This window comes from Sinocyclocheilus grahami, unplaced genomic scaffold (genome assembly GCF_001515645.1).
Source record: "Sinocyclocheilus grahami isolate Dianchi unplaced genomic scaffold, SAMN03320097.WGS_v1.1 scaffold26.1, whole genome shotgun sequence".
NCBI classification, from domain to species: Eukaryota; Metazoa; Chordata; class Actinopteri; order Cypriniformes; family Cyprinidae; genus Sinocyclocheilus; species Sinocyclocheilus grahami.
The window spans coordinates 16512-32106 of NW_015505205.1; the positions used below are offsets into that span (position 1 = coordinate 16512).

A 15595-nucleotide genomic window follows, 5' to 3' on the forward strand; every position below is an offset into this window, starting at 1 on the left:
GCAAATTACTGACATTATTACATAAATTAAATGTAGCTACATTTTAAAAAAGGCAGTAATGCAAAGTTATAGTTGAATATTTGTTCTCTGGAGTTACAAACATGCTTTAATTGTAATGAATTTGTACAACAGCACATAACTGAATGTCTAGTGCGCTCAACAAACACAGCTGTGATGTCCGATCACGAACAAATGACTCTTAAGAACCAGTTCTTTTTAATGAGGCAGTCATTAAAATTCACGATTGTGAATGAACGGTTGGCATCAGAATTGGATGTGTATACAGCTAATGGCATATTTTTAATAAAAGTTTATTTATAATTGTAATGTAGAATTGTACTGTTGAATCGAGAGCAACGGAAGCTTTTTGCTAAGTTAAACTGGATGACATGCAGAATCATATTCTTAACATATCCTTGTATTTGGAACATGTACTTTTGCTAAATACAAATAGAAAAAAAACACCCTCATATAACTAAATCAATTCATTGGTCTAAACCAAAATGTCTTACAGCATTGACTATTAAAAGGTAGCCTAAGCTACGCACGTCTGATCTGTTTGGACTTTGGAGTGGTTTGGAGTGAAGAAATTGATCACTTATATTTAATCTCCTATTTTAGCAAGGAATGGCTCCCTAGTAATTTTATTCTGCAGCCCCGATTTTCACAGGAAAGGGTTATGAGAACGGTGCAGATGAGTGGGAATAACCCAAGGTCAGACGCACCGTGTAATGGGGTTAATGTCATTTGCCACACGCCAATGCAGAGGAGGAAAAATAGTCAGAAATAGCCTATATTTCACACCAGCATAACAATTTTGAAAAGGTTTCATTAAAATAATATTTGTTTCAAAACGTGTCTGCGTGTAAAGCAGGTACCATTAAATGCGAAATTATAACCTTTACTGAGTGAATAAGATCAGACAAATATGGCTTTTGCGGTTTTATTTTTGGTGACATTTCTGCGTTATGTACATTTTTACCAGATCAGATGTTTTTTTTTTCCTTACATATTTAGTGTGTAATAGTAAAAAGACACGAACAAAAACTGTAGGCTAAATAAAATACACAATGTCTCTCTTTAAACTTTTAAACTTGCGAAAAGGCAAGTGCGGAGCATCGGTTTGACGTCAGGAGCTGCGGACACCGGCGAGTGCGCTCAGACACATCTGTCAAATATCCAAACAGTAGGCTATGTGGGGTCTGGCGCACCTGGCATAAAGTTCCCGTGCAGAGCTCCACATTCACCGCGAGCGCGATGAATTACAACAAGTCTGGCAGTGTCAGCGGTCCGGCCCGTAGCAACTCCGGCTCGGTGGACGAGCTTGTGATAACATCGACTTTCGGGACGCTGCTTTCAGTGGTTTACATCGTTGGAGTTTCGGGAAACGTCTACACGCTGGTAGTCATGTGTCATTCCATACGCTTCGCTACTTCCATGTATATCTCCATCATCAACCTGGCGCTCGCGGATCTCCTTTACCTCTCCACGATTCCTTTCGTGGTGTGCACGTACTTTCTGAAGGACTGGTACTTCGGGGATGTGGGCTGCAGGATACTGTTGAGTCTGGACCTGTTAACTATGCACGCGAGTATCTTTACTCTGACAGTGATGTGCATGGAGCGCTACCTGGCAGTGACTAAACCGCTGGATACTGTGAAACGCTCCAAGAGCTACCGAAAAGCCATGGCGTGGGGAGTTTGGATTTTGTCCTTCGTCCTAACTCTTCCCATGATGGTCATGGTTAACCAGACTACTAAAACAACAGCAGATGGAGGGGTGAAAAGGATGTGCGCGCCCACCTGGGCACCCCAGGCGTATAAATTGTACCTGACTGTCCTGTTCTGCACGAGCATAATGGCGCCAGGGCTTGCCATTGGTTACTTGTACACAAAACTAGCCAGGACGTACCTAGAGTCTCAAAAAACATCAGCTATTAATAAAGGCAGCAAACGCTCGCCAAAACAGAAAGTTTTAATAATGATTTTCACCATTGTGCTCGTGTTCTGGGCGTGCTTTCTGCCTTTTTGGATATGGCAACTTGTGCCCTTGTACCACAAGCCCTTCAGTCTCGCCTCACACACGCACACGAGCATCAATTACCTCGTGGCGAGCCTGACCTACAGCAACAGCTGCATCAACCCCTTTCTGTACACGCTCCTGACCAAGAATTATCGGGAGTATCTTAAAAACCGCCACAAGAGTTTTTACCGCTACACTTCATCTTTTAGAAAGCGCCCACCGAGCTTGTACTCTTGGGGAAAGTCTGCGTCATCCAGTAATCAGATTGAGTTCAACTCTGAGACGCTTGCCATGGCGCAGCTAAAGGTGATGCAGTGAAGAGATTGGAAAGCTTAACCCGTTCGTGTAAAGGTAAGCATAGTTCTTCAGTTAGTGGAACTTTACTGTGTCCAGCCGTGACTTTCACAAACAGCCATTCTAGATTTGAAGACTGTATCAAAATAGATGAACACTTTTAATTGTGTCCCTCTCATTAGTAATTATTCAAATGTAGTGCGTTAAAATAAAGGACAATTCTCTTTGGACTTGAAATAGCTAGAAAAAAAAATGAAATGACAAGGGATATCTAACAGAACAGCACAGTGACAGTTTGGATTTTAGATAGCCTAACATTGTTATCTGACAGATGTCTTTACCTAACATGGATTTGAATCCAGAAGCAATTCGGGCGTGCTTTCTGCCTTTTTGGATATGGCAACTTGTGCCCTTGTACCACAAGCCCTTCAGTCTCGCCTCACACACGCACACGAGCATCAATTACCTCGTGGCGAGCCTGACCTACAGCAACAGCTGCATCAACCCCTTTCTGTACACGCTCCTGACCAAGAATTATCGGGAGTATCTTAAAAACCGCCACAAGAGTTTTTACCGCTACACTTCATCTTTTAGAAAGCGCCCACCGAGCTTGTACTCTTGGGGAAAGTCTGCGTCATCCAGTAATCAGATTGAGTTCAACTCTGAGACGCTTGTCATGGCGCAGCTAAAGGTGATGCAGTGAAGAGATTGGAAAGCTTAACCCGTTCGTGTAAAGGTAAGCATGGTTCTTCAGTTAGTGGAACTTTACTATGTCCAGCCGTGACTTTCACAAACAGCCATTCTAGATTTGAAGACTGTATCAAAATAGATGAACACTTTTAATTGTGTCCCTCTCATTAGTAATTATTCAAATGTAGTGCGTTAAAATAAAGGACAATTCTCTTTGGACTTGAAATAGCTAGAAAAAAAATGAAATGACAAGGGATATCTAACAGAACAGCACAGTGACAGTTTGGATTTTAGATAGCCTAACATTGTTATCTGACAGATGTCTTTACCTAACATGGATTTGAATCCAGAAGCAATTAATTTCTTTATTTTTAAGTGTTCAAGTTTAACTATAGCAAACACCAAAGCTTATCCATTTTTTTCCACCAAAAACAGAACAAATTCATTACCATCACACATAATATGAAATTTCCACACCGTCACACATGATATTAATATCCATTTGAAGGCTGATGCAGGGAATGACCTAATCATTATTCCAGAACATGAGATAAATACTTTAACAGAGGAAAAAACTGAAAAATTTAACTTCTGAGTATCCCAAATGTTTGATTAAACGAAAACACTTGCCACAATTCACAAACAACCCACTCATTCATATTTTCCAGATGCACCCAATGTCATGTATCATAGATGGATAGAATGTATGAATAAATGTGATTTTTTTTTTCAGTGCAGATGGAAATATATTCAGAAAAGTGACATCCAAGTAGGACTGTCAAGGATATCAAGGCCTTGATACCTCTGTGGAGATTAACAGACAAACCCAGAAATTATCATAAATAATATGCAGAACTACTAATACTTGAAGGTGACATTTGTAATTACAACTGCAGAAGTGGACAAGTTAATGCTGAATACTGTACCAAGGATGCATACATACAGCCCACTACTTCACTGGCATAAATCACACATTATTAGACAATGGAATCAAAATATTGCTGCATTCACAGTCCAGATAGAAAAGCATGTTATCAGAACTAATAATAAATATTACTGTGCCAAGAGTAACTTTTCCCACATATTTCCACATCTAAGTCGAAACGGTGTCTTATCACAGAAATGTTATTTTCCAAAGAGTTGCAATTATGTGGATGGATTTAAATCTAGTGTGAAAAAAAGCACAATACTGGAAAAAAGAAGCTTAATGAACCTACACTTAACTCCATCATTGGGTCCATATCATTGTAATATAACACACTGACATTCATTTACAACGACGTCAGCTCACAGTGCGATTTCACATAGCCAATCAACAATATTCAAAAGAAAACAACAAATGGTCCACTAATCTGAGACATTAGTGCACTAATACTTTGCTCACTCACATTAGTCCATTCAGCTGTGATTGCACACAAGAACTAAGAAGTAAATCGACATACATCCCCAGACACTAAGGGCCAAAATTATCATCAGCGAATTCCAAAAAAGAATCCCAGCTTTCCCAGCTCACAATCCATATGGTGGCATTCACCACTTAGGGCTAAACTGGCCTATGCATATTCATGCATTTGAACTCTGTTCCTCAAGCACTAATGCATTATGCTCAGTCAATAAGTCTGGGCAACACGGATACAGAAACGTGTAGCAGGTGGCTACAGTGATGCTTTACACTCGATATCCTTAGCACAAAATATATACCGTGTAAACCTGCCAGGAAAATGAGAGAAATTACCACAAAGGTCACGCTGACAGTCTGTTGACTTCATGTTTATTATTTATTGATAAAAGGAAATTCATAATGGCACTGCAGATCGGTAACATCAAGATGAACTATACAACAAGCCAGTTGCTTAGATAATCCATTTGGAAGCCTAAGAGAACAAACCCCTGTGGTGTTCTATTTTGGTTCTCAATGTCAGTAAGGACTCAACCATCCTTCAGTTGTGTAGAGTAGAAATAAAAAACATTCACTCACTCTCTCTACCTCTGGCAGAACCAAGAATGTGGAAGGATAAAACTGATCCTTGCAGTCTCCATTTCTCTGGAGACAAAAGAACAGAAGCCATACAACTTGGGTCTGACGTTTTCATGCAGTCATCAAATTCAAGAGAGGGCTGCTGACGCTCAGATCAGGGTCAAAACAGTTATGTGATTTATTTATGTAGCTCTAGTGCCAAGCCTCACACTGGCAAAACACTGAGCATCATTTATCATGGAAAGATTAGCTCAAAATTGGAAGAATTGAGTCTGATGTCAAGAGAGAGTGTATCACTTTACTTAATGACACTGTAGAGAAAGCACTCATATTAAACAAAGCCCTTTTAATAACAAATTGCACAACCACAGATTGAAGGTGCCAGTCAAATGTTACACATTTTCTCTTATTTATCAGTCTCTTCAAGAAATTAAATAAAATCACAATCTCACCCTACGTATTTTTGTTGGGCTCTGCAAGTGAGTAGTCATAGGAAATTGCATGACTTAAGTGTAAACGGTATCACCAGAGGGACGCTTGTGTTACTGTAGACATCAATCCAGAATTTCTTGCAAATTGCTTGTGGTTGAACAACAAGCTCGAATGCGTCCATCATTAATTTTGTCGTATCATTTAATTAGCAACATCTGTTCTTAAAAATCACAACACCCAATAGCTTCTCTTCCAAAAGCGTTACTTATATTCCAGTCTGAAACATTGAAGCCACTATAGCCCAATAATCAGGCCAATTTTAAAGCCCGAACCCAGAGAACTCCCCAAAAGAAGGTAATGGCATGAGACAGCAGCCGGAGAGAAAACTAAGTAGCCCCCCAAAAATATGCGTGCCATAAAGAAAAGTAGGGTGTGCGAGGAAGCGGCAGGGCGACTGGGAGGGGTCGTGCGGTGCTTGAATGTAAGCTGTGACTCTACGCGTCAGATGGCAAGCCCTACCTGTCGCCGAATGAGGAGCACGATGGAAGGCCAGGCGAGGGACTCTCGCTACATCCGAAGGGAGTTGTGGCTCTGCTGCACCGGAAAGGAGAGTCCCTTTTGCAGCTGAATGCGTGGCGTGGTTTAAAGCGTCGGAGGGAGGGCTCTCACTACGACCGAAGGGAGCTGCGGCTCTGCTGCACTGGAAGGGAGAGCCCTGTCCGATGCTGAATAAGCCTTGAATCTCAAAACAACTGATGGAGGGCTCCTGCTGCGACCGAAGGGAGCTGCAGCTCTGCTGCACCGGAAAGGAGAGTCCCTTTTGCAGCTGAATGCGTGGCGTGGTTTAAAGCGTCGGAGGGAGGGCTCTCACTACGACCGAAGGGAGCTGCGGCTCTGCTGCACTGGAAGGGAGAGCCCTGTCCGATGCTGAATAAGCCTTGAATCTCAAAACAACTGATGGAGGGCTCCTGCTGCGACCGAAGGGAGCTGCAGCTCTGCTGCACCGGAAGGGGGAGCCCGGTCCAATGCTGAATAAGCCATTAGTCAAATTAAGCAGGGCACTGCGGCGGCAGTATCAAATGAGCACCTACCTGTCGCCGAATGAGGAGCACGATGGAAGGCCAGGCGAGGGACTCTCGCTACATCCGAAGGGAGTTGTGGCTCTGCTGCACCGGAAAGGAGAGTCCCTTTTGCAGCTGAATGCGTGGCGTGGTTTAAAGCGTCGGAGGGAGGGCTCTCACTACGACCGAAGGGAGCTGCGGCTCTGCTGCACTGGAAGGGAGAGCCCTGTCCGATGCTGAATAAGCCTTGAATCTCAAAACAACTGATGGAGGGCTCCTGCTGCGACCGAAGGGAGCTGCAGCTCTGCTGCACCGGAAGGGGGAGCCCGGTCCAATGCTGAATAAGCCATTAGTCAAATTAAGCAGGGCACTGCGGCGGCAGTATCAAATGAGCAGGGCACTGCGGCATCCAATGAGCAGGGCACTGCAGCGGCCGTATCGGATTAAGCTGGCCGCTGCGGTATCAAATTAAGCAGGGCAATGCAGCGGCAGTATCGAATGAAGCGGGCACTGCGGCGGCAGTATCGAATGGAGCGGGAACTGCTGCGACAGTATCAAATTAAGCAGGGCATTGCAGCTGCAGCCTCATTTCTTTTAACTGATCAAAATTAGATGGGCTTTCTTTGTGTGAAAATTATTGGTCCTGATATAGCTCTTGAAGGCGTCTGATAACCATCGACCGAGAGCTTGGATCTGCTGCTATGAGAGACCTTTTTGAGCTGCTGTAGTTACTGCCCCGATTCGGAAGGAGTGGCTGGAAAATCTTTCTACGGGTATGACTGGTTGGGTGATGTTTATTGAACATCGTTTGTATAAATGTTTTTGAAACCAAAAACGTGGGACAGGGTGGTTACGGTCAGTCATCGACACAAGAGGGTCAAGAGGGGATGTAGACAGAGCTTCTGAATTGTAGGCAAGAAAAAGGGCCTGATATGGTTGGATTAGTGACGGGAGGTTAAATTCCGACGTGGTGACCTCTTTTTCCTGATCTGATTTACTTTGATGAAATAGGAGTTTCGCTGTCAAGCACGGAAAGGTTGGATTGGAGTTGAATAGAAGTTGTGAATTCCAAGCATCTCAGGAAACCACGAAAAGCCAGTATGAACATAGCGTCGAGTCTACGAGCGGTATGAGTGAGTGGTACCCTGTGCGGAGAATGTGGATACATTTAGAAAGGATGTCGTAAGTTATCGGCTGTCTAGCGTCCGGGCTTGGAGGACTGAATTCCTTTGATCAAAAGAGATGTTTGAGAATTGTTTATTTCAGGAGAGAGGGCACCGTACATTAATTTGTGAAAAAAATAAATAAATTGGATGCCACTTAGATAACCTTTGATTGACCGGGCTTTGAGGTTTTTTACCAGTGTTAAGGTAGGAAACGAAAGATGTGATTGAGAGGGAGAAATCGGGAGGTTGTACGAGGGGTGGAAAGCTTTACATCATCTCCAAGCAGTTAGATAAGATTGGATGGTTCTGGGTGAAACTGATTGGATGATTGAACAGAGTGACGCATTGAGGAGGTTTTAAGGGCTGCATTATGGGAATGAGAGTTGTGAACAGTGAGGTAACTGGGGTTGGCGATGGGTCCACCTCCGGAGCCAGCGCTCTGAATTTCTGCGAGAACCTGAGACTTGATGGTATCAGGCACGGGGGGGTTGTTCCTGAGCTGCAACATTTGGTGGGGTAAGTGGGGGGACTGCTGTGAATGAAGTGTACTGAGGTTTAGATTGGAGAGAAGGGTTAGAAGGAAAAATGACGGGCCGTAACCTTTTGCGGAGGCAGCCTCACGCACGGATTAGCCTCTGGTGCTTAGGGAAGCACGTAGGAAGAGGTAGAAGGAAATGAGGGAGGAGGCCAGTAAGCTTGCATTACTGCTTGGACGTCTGCAGCAGGGGCTGCTGGCCATTGATAGGAAAAAGGAGTAGCAGAAGGGTAAGAGTAAGGTAGCTGAGCTTGAATGGCTAGCGGAGGCAGCCTCACGCTAACGTCTGCCGCCGGAGGTAGAAAGGAGGGGGAAGGATAGGAGTTTGGGAAGCTCCACCAGCAGGCAACGTTGTGTGCAGCACTGTAGCTGAAGGCGCTGCAGTGATTGGCTGAGAAGAGGAGTGAGACAGTGCAGTGTGAGGAGCAGCCGAGTCTGGGGCACGGCCCAGGCTTGCTGACGGCCTGCTGCGTCTTGAAGCTCGAGGGGAGCCGGAACGTGATCTGAAAGACAACGTAATTTTGAATGAAGTAGGGAGCTATGAGGAAGAGGTGCATGGGCTGTAATTGTCAGCTGAGGCAGCCTGACGTTTAAAAATCAGCATCCGAGTTAGTCTTCTGTGGGAGCTAGAGGCCACTAAAAAGAAAAAAAGGGTCATTAGAAACGGGAGGAAAAGCCTGAGCTGTGTGGGCCTGAGTTGCAAGCGGAGGCAGCCTCACGCTTCCTTCAGCTGCTGTAGGCCACGGGAAGGGAGTGGGGTTTGTGACATCCTGTACAGCCTGCACCACTAGCAGAGGCAGCCTCATGCTAGTGTGCGCGCTATAGGAGCTGAAGGCCACTGAAAAGGAAAAGGATTAGAAGTAACAGGAGGAAAGACTGAGATGTGAGGGCATATGTTGCAAGCGTAAGCAGCTTTGCGCTCGTTTCAGCTGCTGTAGCTGTAGGCCACAGGGGCTTGTGATATTCGGGGGAAAATGCTGCAAAGCTTGCAGAGGCAGCCTCACGCTAGTGTGTGCTATAAAAGCTGGAGGCCACTGAAAAGGAAAAGGATTAGAAGTAACAGGAGGAAAGACTGAGATGTGAGGGCATATGTTGCAAGCGTAAGCAGCTTTGCGCTCGTTTCAGCTGCTGTAGCTGTAGGCCACAGGGGCTTGTGATATTCGGGGGAAAATGCTGCAAAGCTTGCAGAGGCAGCCTCACGCTAGTGTGCTACGATAGCTGGAGACCACTGAAAAGGAAGAGAGGTTAGAAGTAGCAGGAGAAATATGATGACTGACAACATCCTAAAATTACGAAAAGACATGCTTTTCCTCTTAACCACACAATTAGTAGTAAGTATTGAAACAGCTAGCCAGCCAAGCAGCACATCAGCTGGTAGAGACTTGGAGAGAGGTGCCTAGCAGTATGCCCAACTCATGCGAATTAGGTTGCTAGTTGTACAATAATAACAGTTTCTTTATGATACACCTTATTTGTTGGTTTGCACCTATAATTGTACACCATTTAACTTTTCACAAACATCTAATCTTTCATCTTATCCGTCTATCCGAGTAAAATGTGTAATTTAAAATACAGGTAAAAAGCTAGTGAAAAATACAGAAAATTTGAGTAATTTCATTGCGTGTTCTACGCAGTTTTGTACGGAAGTTCTAAGCGGCCATGAATTATTTTTTTCCCTTCTTGTTTTCACGTTATAACGACATAACGAGAGTCGTTTTCTTGTTATAACGACTAAGTTTTTTTACAATGATTGTTTGATCTACTGTTGTTATAGTAACGAACTCAATCTGATGGACAGATAAACCATGCGCGGTTACTGTAGCCTAGGTCATGGATATTTCAGCAAATTTTGCTTCGCCTAGTAATAACGTCTACAATACAAAAATGAAGGCTGATCAATCACGGTTGACATTTCCAGAGACAGTACGCTGAACATGTGTTTGTGTAATTAGCATGTTTAAATGGTCAAAGCAACACCGCAAACACAGGCGGAGCGCCTTCAGGATGCAGAACTATTCTAAAATCTTTCAGAGCTGCTTGGATTCAACTCACTTTCAATTTTCATTTTATTTGAAAGAAAATTATATATAATTTGTAATTTTTAGTCATTATATGCTGTGACTGATATCATGTGCATTAAGCTTCTGTTTGAAAAGTGCGTTCATGTGTAGCTGTGTGTGTGTGCGCGGTTTCCACAAAGAAATGTAGAAAACAAAAGATAACACTGTAGAACATCACTGAATTAAATTAGCCTATACACTTTACATATAAATCACATTTCTTATCAATATACATTTAATGATTAACAATAAAGATTAATAAGGAAAAGAGGCACATTACAAATAGCCTACGTCGTTGAAGCCTGTCCTACTGTAGATAAACAGATGCCCGCTTATTAACTAACAATAATGTGCCTCAAAGAAGCAAAAATAAAAGATATAGGTGCAAACAGAATACAGTGACGTCAACCTTGGTTTTAATAAGCAGTTATTATTTTATGACACAGAACGCGTTGGTGAAACTCATGCATCTAGCAAGAACTTAATACACAAAATAGTCATTGACTCAAGCATTTAACATTTATGAATGAATTAAATGTCAGTAGCCTAATGAACAATCCTGTACAAATTATAGCGATCACGAGGGGTGATGCAACAGGAACAGCAAATTAGGCATCAGCCAGAATTCATGAATCATCACATATGAGTAGAGAGCAAACACACTCCTCTTCCTATTATAATAAAGCTGATGCATGCATTTGAATAACAAGCATTAAATGTATACGCGGATTCAGGATTTGTCTAAAAATGCAAGTTTACCCTTGTGTTGTTCCCTAAAATTCACCACAGGTTTTGAAAGATTCATAACATGGTATAAAAACAAACTACTGAGAAGATTTTGATTGTTACATGAGAGAAGTAACAACGTTCTGCTTTGAATCTCACTTCAACTCACAACAGAGAGAGCACTCAGTTTTGGGCCGTGGGTCTGTAAATAGAGAAGCCAATTAGCTTTTACATCTCAAAACAAGGTGTCAAAAATGAATGTGTTGTGACTGGCTGAACTTGACTTTCACCACATAATGTCAGTGTAATTAAATCCAACACCGTTGAAGGAGGGAATGTTTTTGCAAAAGCTCATCAGACACGCAATACAAAATGTCATACTTGGCACGGGACAGTTAAAGAGACCTTCGAATAAAAGACATATAAAGTCAACTTTGCTTCTGTCTTTGAATATTATAACACTCTTTTATCAAAGGAATCAAAAAGGTTTTCTTTTAAAACTTTCACACAAGTAGGAATACATTGCTGAAGGAATGAAATATTCTTTGGGTATCGGATACATTGATGTTTCATTAGTAGCATAAGTAGTTTTTGAAATTAATTCTACAAAGAATTTTTCAGGTGGTGAAATAAACTGAAATATCTTCCAGCTGTTCTCTCATCCCACTTGTGCCTCCTGTCTAGATAGTGATTTAGCTATAATAATCTAAAAGATCTTAAAGAGTGAAGCACAGCCAGGAAAGAAGCACCTTCAGAACAAAAGTCAAGACGCGTGTCTTCAAAATGATGGCAATTCAAGTAAATCTCCTGAAAATACAAAACAGCATTTAAATTAAAAACCTAAAAGGAGACTAAACCCAATTGAGCACAGAAAATCCCAAACATTTTTCTAACGGGACAATAAGAGTTTTTTATGCCATGAAGCCGACTGTTGCTTCAGCATTTTCCTGTGTGTTTGCCCTAGGGTTCCTGTCACTCATCTGTCCCTTTGAGCCAGGTGGATCCGGCCTACAGCAGGGAGGGGTTATCAATGGCATAATCGGGGTCACATGTGAAGGACACCGTAATGGCATATCGCGTACCCCAAGGGACCTTCTCCACATGATGGAGGTTCTCAGAACCGGATGAGAAGAATGACACCCGACCTGCAGGAGATGAAAGAAGATGGGCGATGACAGAGAGAAACAGGAGAAAGGTTGAAGTGATATGCTGAAAAACTGCATATGAAGTAGGCCAACGTCTGTCTAAAGTCAATCAACAATGTTCAGATCGTAAGGATTTTTTTTTTTTTTTGCTCCTCATGATTGGCAGTTTAAAATGTAGTTTTAAGCTGTATCTGAAGTTAAATGTTTGTGTGCAGTAAATCTGAATGTAGATGGAAAGTGGTTCCAAAGCATCTCTAAAAATACAAGTCAGTGCTGGGATAATTATTAAATGTCCTAATTATAATTGGCTGGACTGCTGATTTCATTTTAAGAAGCAAGGCCTTTGCTAAATTTGATATTTATGTAAATTACCACCATTATGTCTGCCTGGTACTGACCTTTGTAGACCATTCTTGATCATGAAGGTTGTACTGAATCTCATTAAATGTTCATGTTTCTTTGAAAAGCTGACTTTCAGAAGTGGAAATGCATGTGTAAAATTCTACGAATAAATGCTGTATGTTGGACTGCACTGCTGGTGGAATATCCATAATGCAACATAGATCCTTCAAGCTGGAGGAAAGCTTGGGGAAATCGTAAGTGTTAGGCAATGCAATTAGAACTGTGTAATGAAAACAGATGGAAGGGATAACGCAATACATGTTAAAGCAGAGAAAACGGCTAACAGAAATATGCTCTGTGATTTAGGAATGTCAACAAAGTATGATTTTGTAATGCACTAACCAACACAGCAGTGCCATAGAAGAGCTCAATGTGTTGATTATAAAAACATGGGCCAAAGCTATTTTACATAATGCCCCTGCTTAAAGAAAAACAAAGACTATAACTAGATATTAAAATAATAATTTACACCTATGCAAATTTTAATACTGTTTGCAATACCCCAAAATCCCCAGTTGAGCAAGAAACCAAAGTCTTTTCATTAACATGTCAGTGCTTAACGTGCTTGATAATACAATTGAAATCCATTCATTTATTATTACCCATGTTCAGAAAATATGTAAGCAGGCGAACAGTTACATAACTAAGAGATAGAAAATAAAATACAAGGATTTTTTTATATTAATTTATAATAAACTTAGAACCAGTGCCATTTACATCCAAAAAGTATTTAATGATTGAACACAGCAGTATATTTTATTAATATTACATTAATTTAATATGACAACATTATGACAGGGTTTGATACAGAAGAATGACATTTATGAACCAGTTCTTTCTTGTGAATCAACAAAGCTCAATTTGATTATTTTTAGAGACTCAAATAGCATTTATGCTCTTAAGAATTCTGTAAAAGTCTGTATAAACACACCTTTGGCATTAATGGTTTTAAATGTATTTATTATTGAAAACATCTAATAATTTGGTGATGGAATGACATTTATTTTTTTCCCCAAATAACCATTCCTTAAAATGACTAAAATAATCATTAAATGGAACCATTAACCTATAATCATTATTAAAAGTAATCTTTAAATCTTACATGTTTTATCTTTAGGTTGTCTATAGCATTTATGACAATGATTACCAATAATATTAACTAATCCTATGACAAGATGTCTGTTCTGTCAATATGAAAAACAGTCTTACTATAAATCAATGCCGTTTATCCACCTCATTATTGATTCTAGAAACAAACCATTTAGATTAATTGTTACATTGAGTAAATTACATTCTGATGGCATGATTCAGCAGGAGGAAAAAGCTTTTTTTTTTTTTTAAACTAGATATTTTCAGCAAAAACATTCCTCCATAAAATGTTAGATTTCACAGTGACCCATGCAGGTTAAAGCTGGAAGGAAGTTATTAAAAACCACATGCTGCCTCCACATTAATTAGCGAAGTGTAATCCTGTACACTTCAACTGAAGATGCATAAGGAGACATTTGCTAAACAGGATATTTATGCAAATTACCTCCATTGTGTCTGCCTCATTCTGACCTTGTTGACCAATTCTGATTGTGAAAGTTCCATTGAATATCATTAAAATATTACAATATTACTGTGCATTTGAGAAGATGACACGTTAGGATCAGTATGGATGTGTAAATAACGTACTGCATCAAGTTGCTGGAGGGAAGTGTATAATGCCATAAAACCTGCAAGATGGAAGAATATCGAAGGACTTCTGGAGTATTAGGCTGGGAAATTTTAAATCCTGATTACAGTGTTTGCATGGAAATTAGGAGAGCAATGATATCATGCACAAGAGAAACTGGCACAAAAAAAAAAGGTTCAATGCTTTAGAAATTTAACAAATTGACAAATTAAGCATGAAAGGCTCAGAGAAGAGCACAGGGTTTGCCAGCATGTTGTCATGTAACTTGGTTCACTGCGAAAATATAAAATGGCAATTATTTCAAAGTTCCTAATATGATATGATATTTCCATGGAGAGTAGTTAATTCAGAAGTGAAAAGAATACTTAGAGTGGAAACAAGGGAACATTTCCCTTGTCAATAGAAAAAAGCTGCATATGATCTAGTCTGTGAATCAATGTGCTTATAAAACGTGAAGCTTGTGTATGTTTAGGCAGGCACGTGCACAGATAGAGAGAAGTGCCCTTTTGGACATTTTTTATTTTGTATTTTAGTGTTATTTGGTCCATGGCATACATTTTCAATTGAATGTGTGATCCAAGTTCTAATTCTGCAAGATTGCACACTTTTTTTTTTTTTACATCCCTTGTCACAGCTACCACAATTAATAACACGTAAATTGAGCACCTTGCAAAGCAGCATCCACAGAATTTTACATTTTTGGGTGAACTATGCCTTTAACAACAAGTAAGCTAGTCTAGCGTTGGCATAAATTAGAGTTGTGTAAGGTTGGAAATGCCACCAAAATTAATAAAAAATCCCCCAAAATTCACAAGCAAGAGTGTTATTTTCTTGCATATTTCAAGGCATATTTTGGCCTTGCCTTAAAGGGGCTTACTATTGGGATAAATAAGTTTAAATAAAGTTTAAATGCAAAAAAAATAAAAATACATATGAGAAACCCTTTAAATGCATGCCGTAAAGACATGACAGAGAGCTACAGGTATTTCACCACTTCAAGGTCTTCTGCTTTTAAAAAAAAAAGTCCTTATACAGATCAAATACTATGTCAGAACTGCACCAATTTCCTTTCGTCTGCCTGAACACAGCCGAAAATACAGGCTTTTGTTTTTCCACCTGACAATAAAAACGCACCTGTCTCCTCCTTTAAACTCCTCATCTGGTTCTAACCGTATGAGGCTCTTGCTGGCTAAGAGCACGTTGCACCTCTGTGACTCTCAAATCAGGAGATGCAGCTGTGATCCCAAAGGGTTCATCCAGCGCCAGGTGTCAATTTTCCCAGTGTGACAAAACTAAAGTGCCCCCCCAAGATTCCAATCTTCTAACATACCACGTCATCTTTCACACTTTTCTTATGTCTGTGCAGACCCCGTCCCTTTTCTCATCTCACCTCTGTCCTTCTCCCC

General features: G+C 40.9%; 1 protein-coding gene across 1 annotated transcript; it reads left to right on the forward strand.

Annotated features, from left to right (window-relative positions):
• Positions 1 to 1257: 1257 nt before the first annotated feature.
• LOC107566616 (urotensin-2 receptor-like) lies at positions 1258 to 2340 on the forward strand. Its single transcript, XM_016252110.1, has one exon. The coding sequence runs from the start codon at positions 1258 to 1260 to the stop codon at positions 2338 to 2340; it is 1083 nt and encodes a 360-aa protein (XP_016107596.1).
• Positions 2341 to 15595: the final 13255 nt, after the last annotated feature.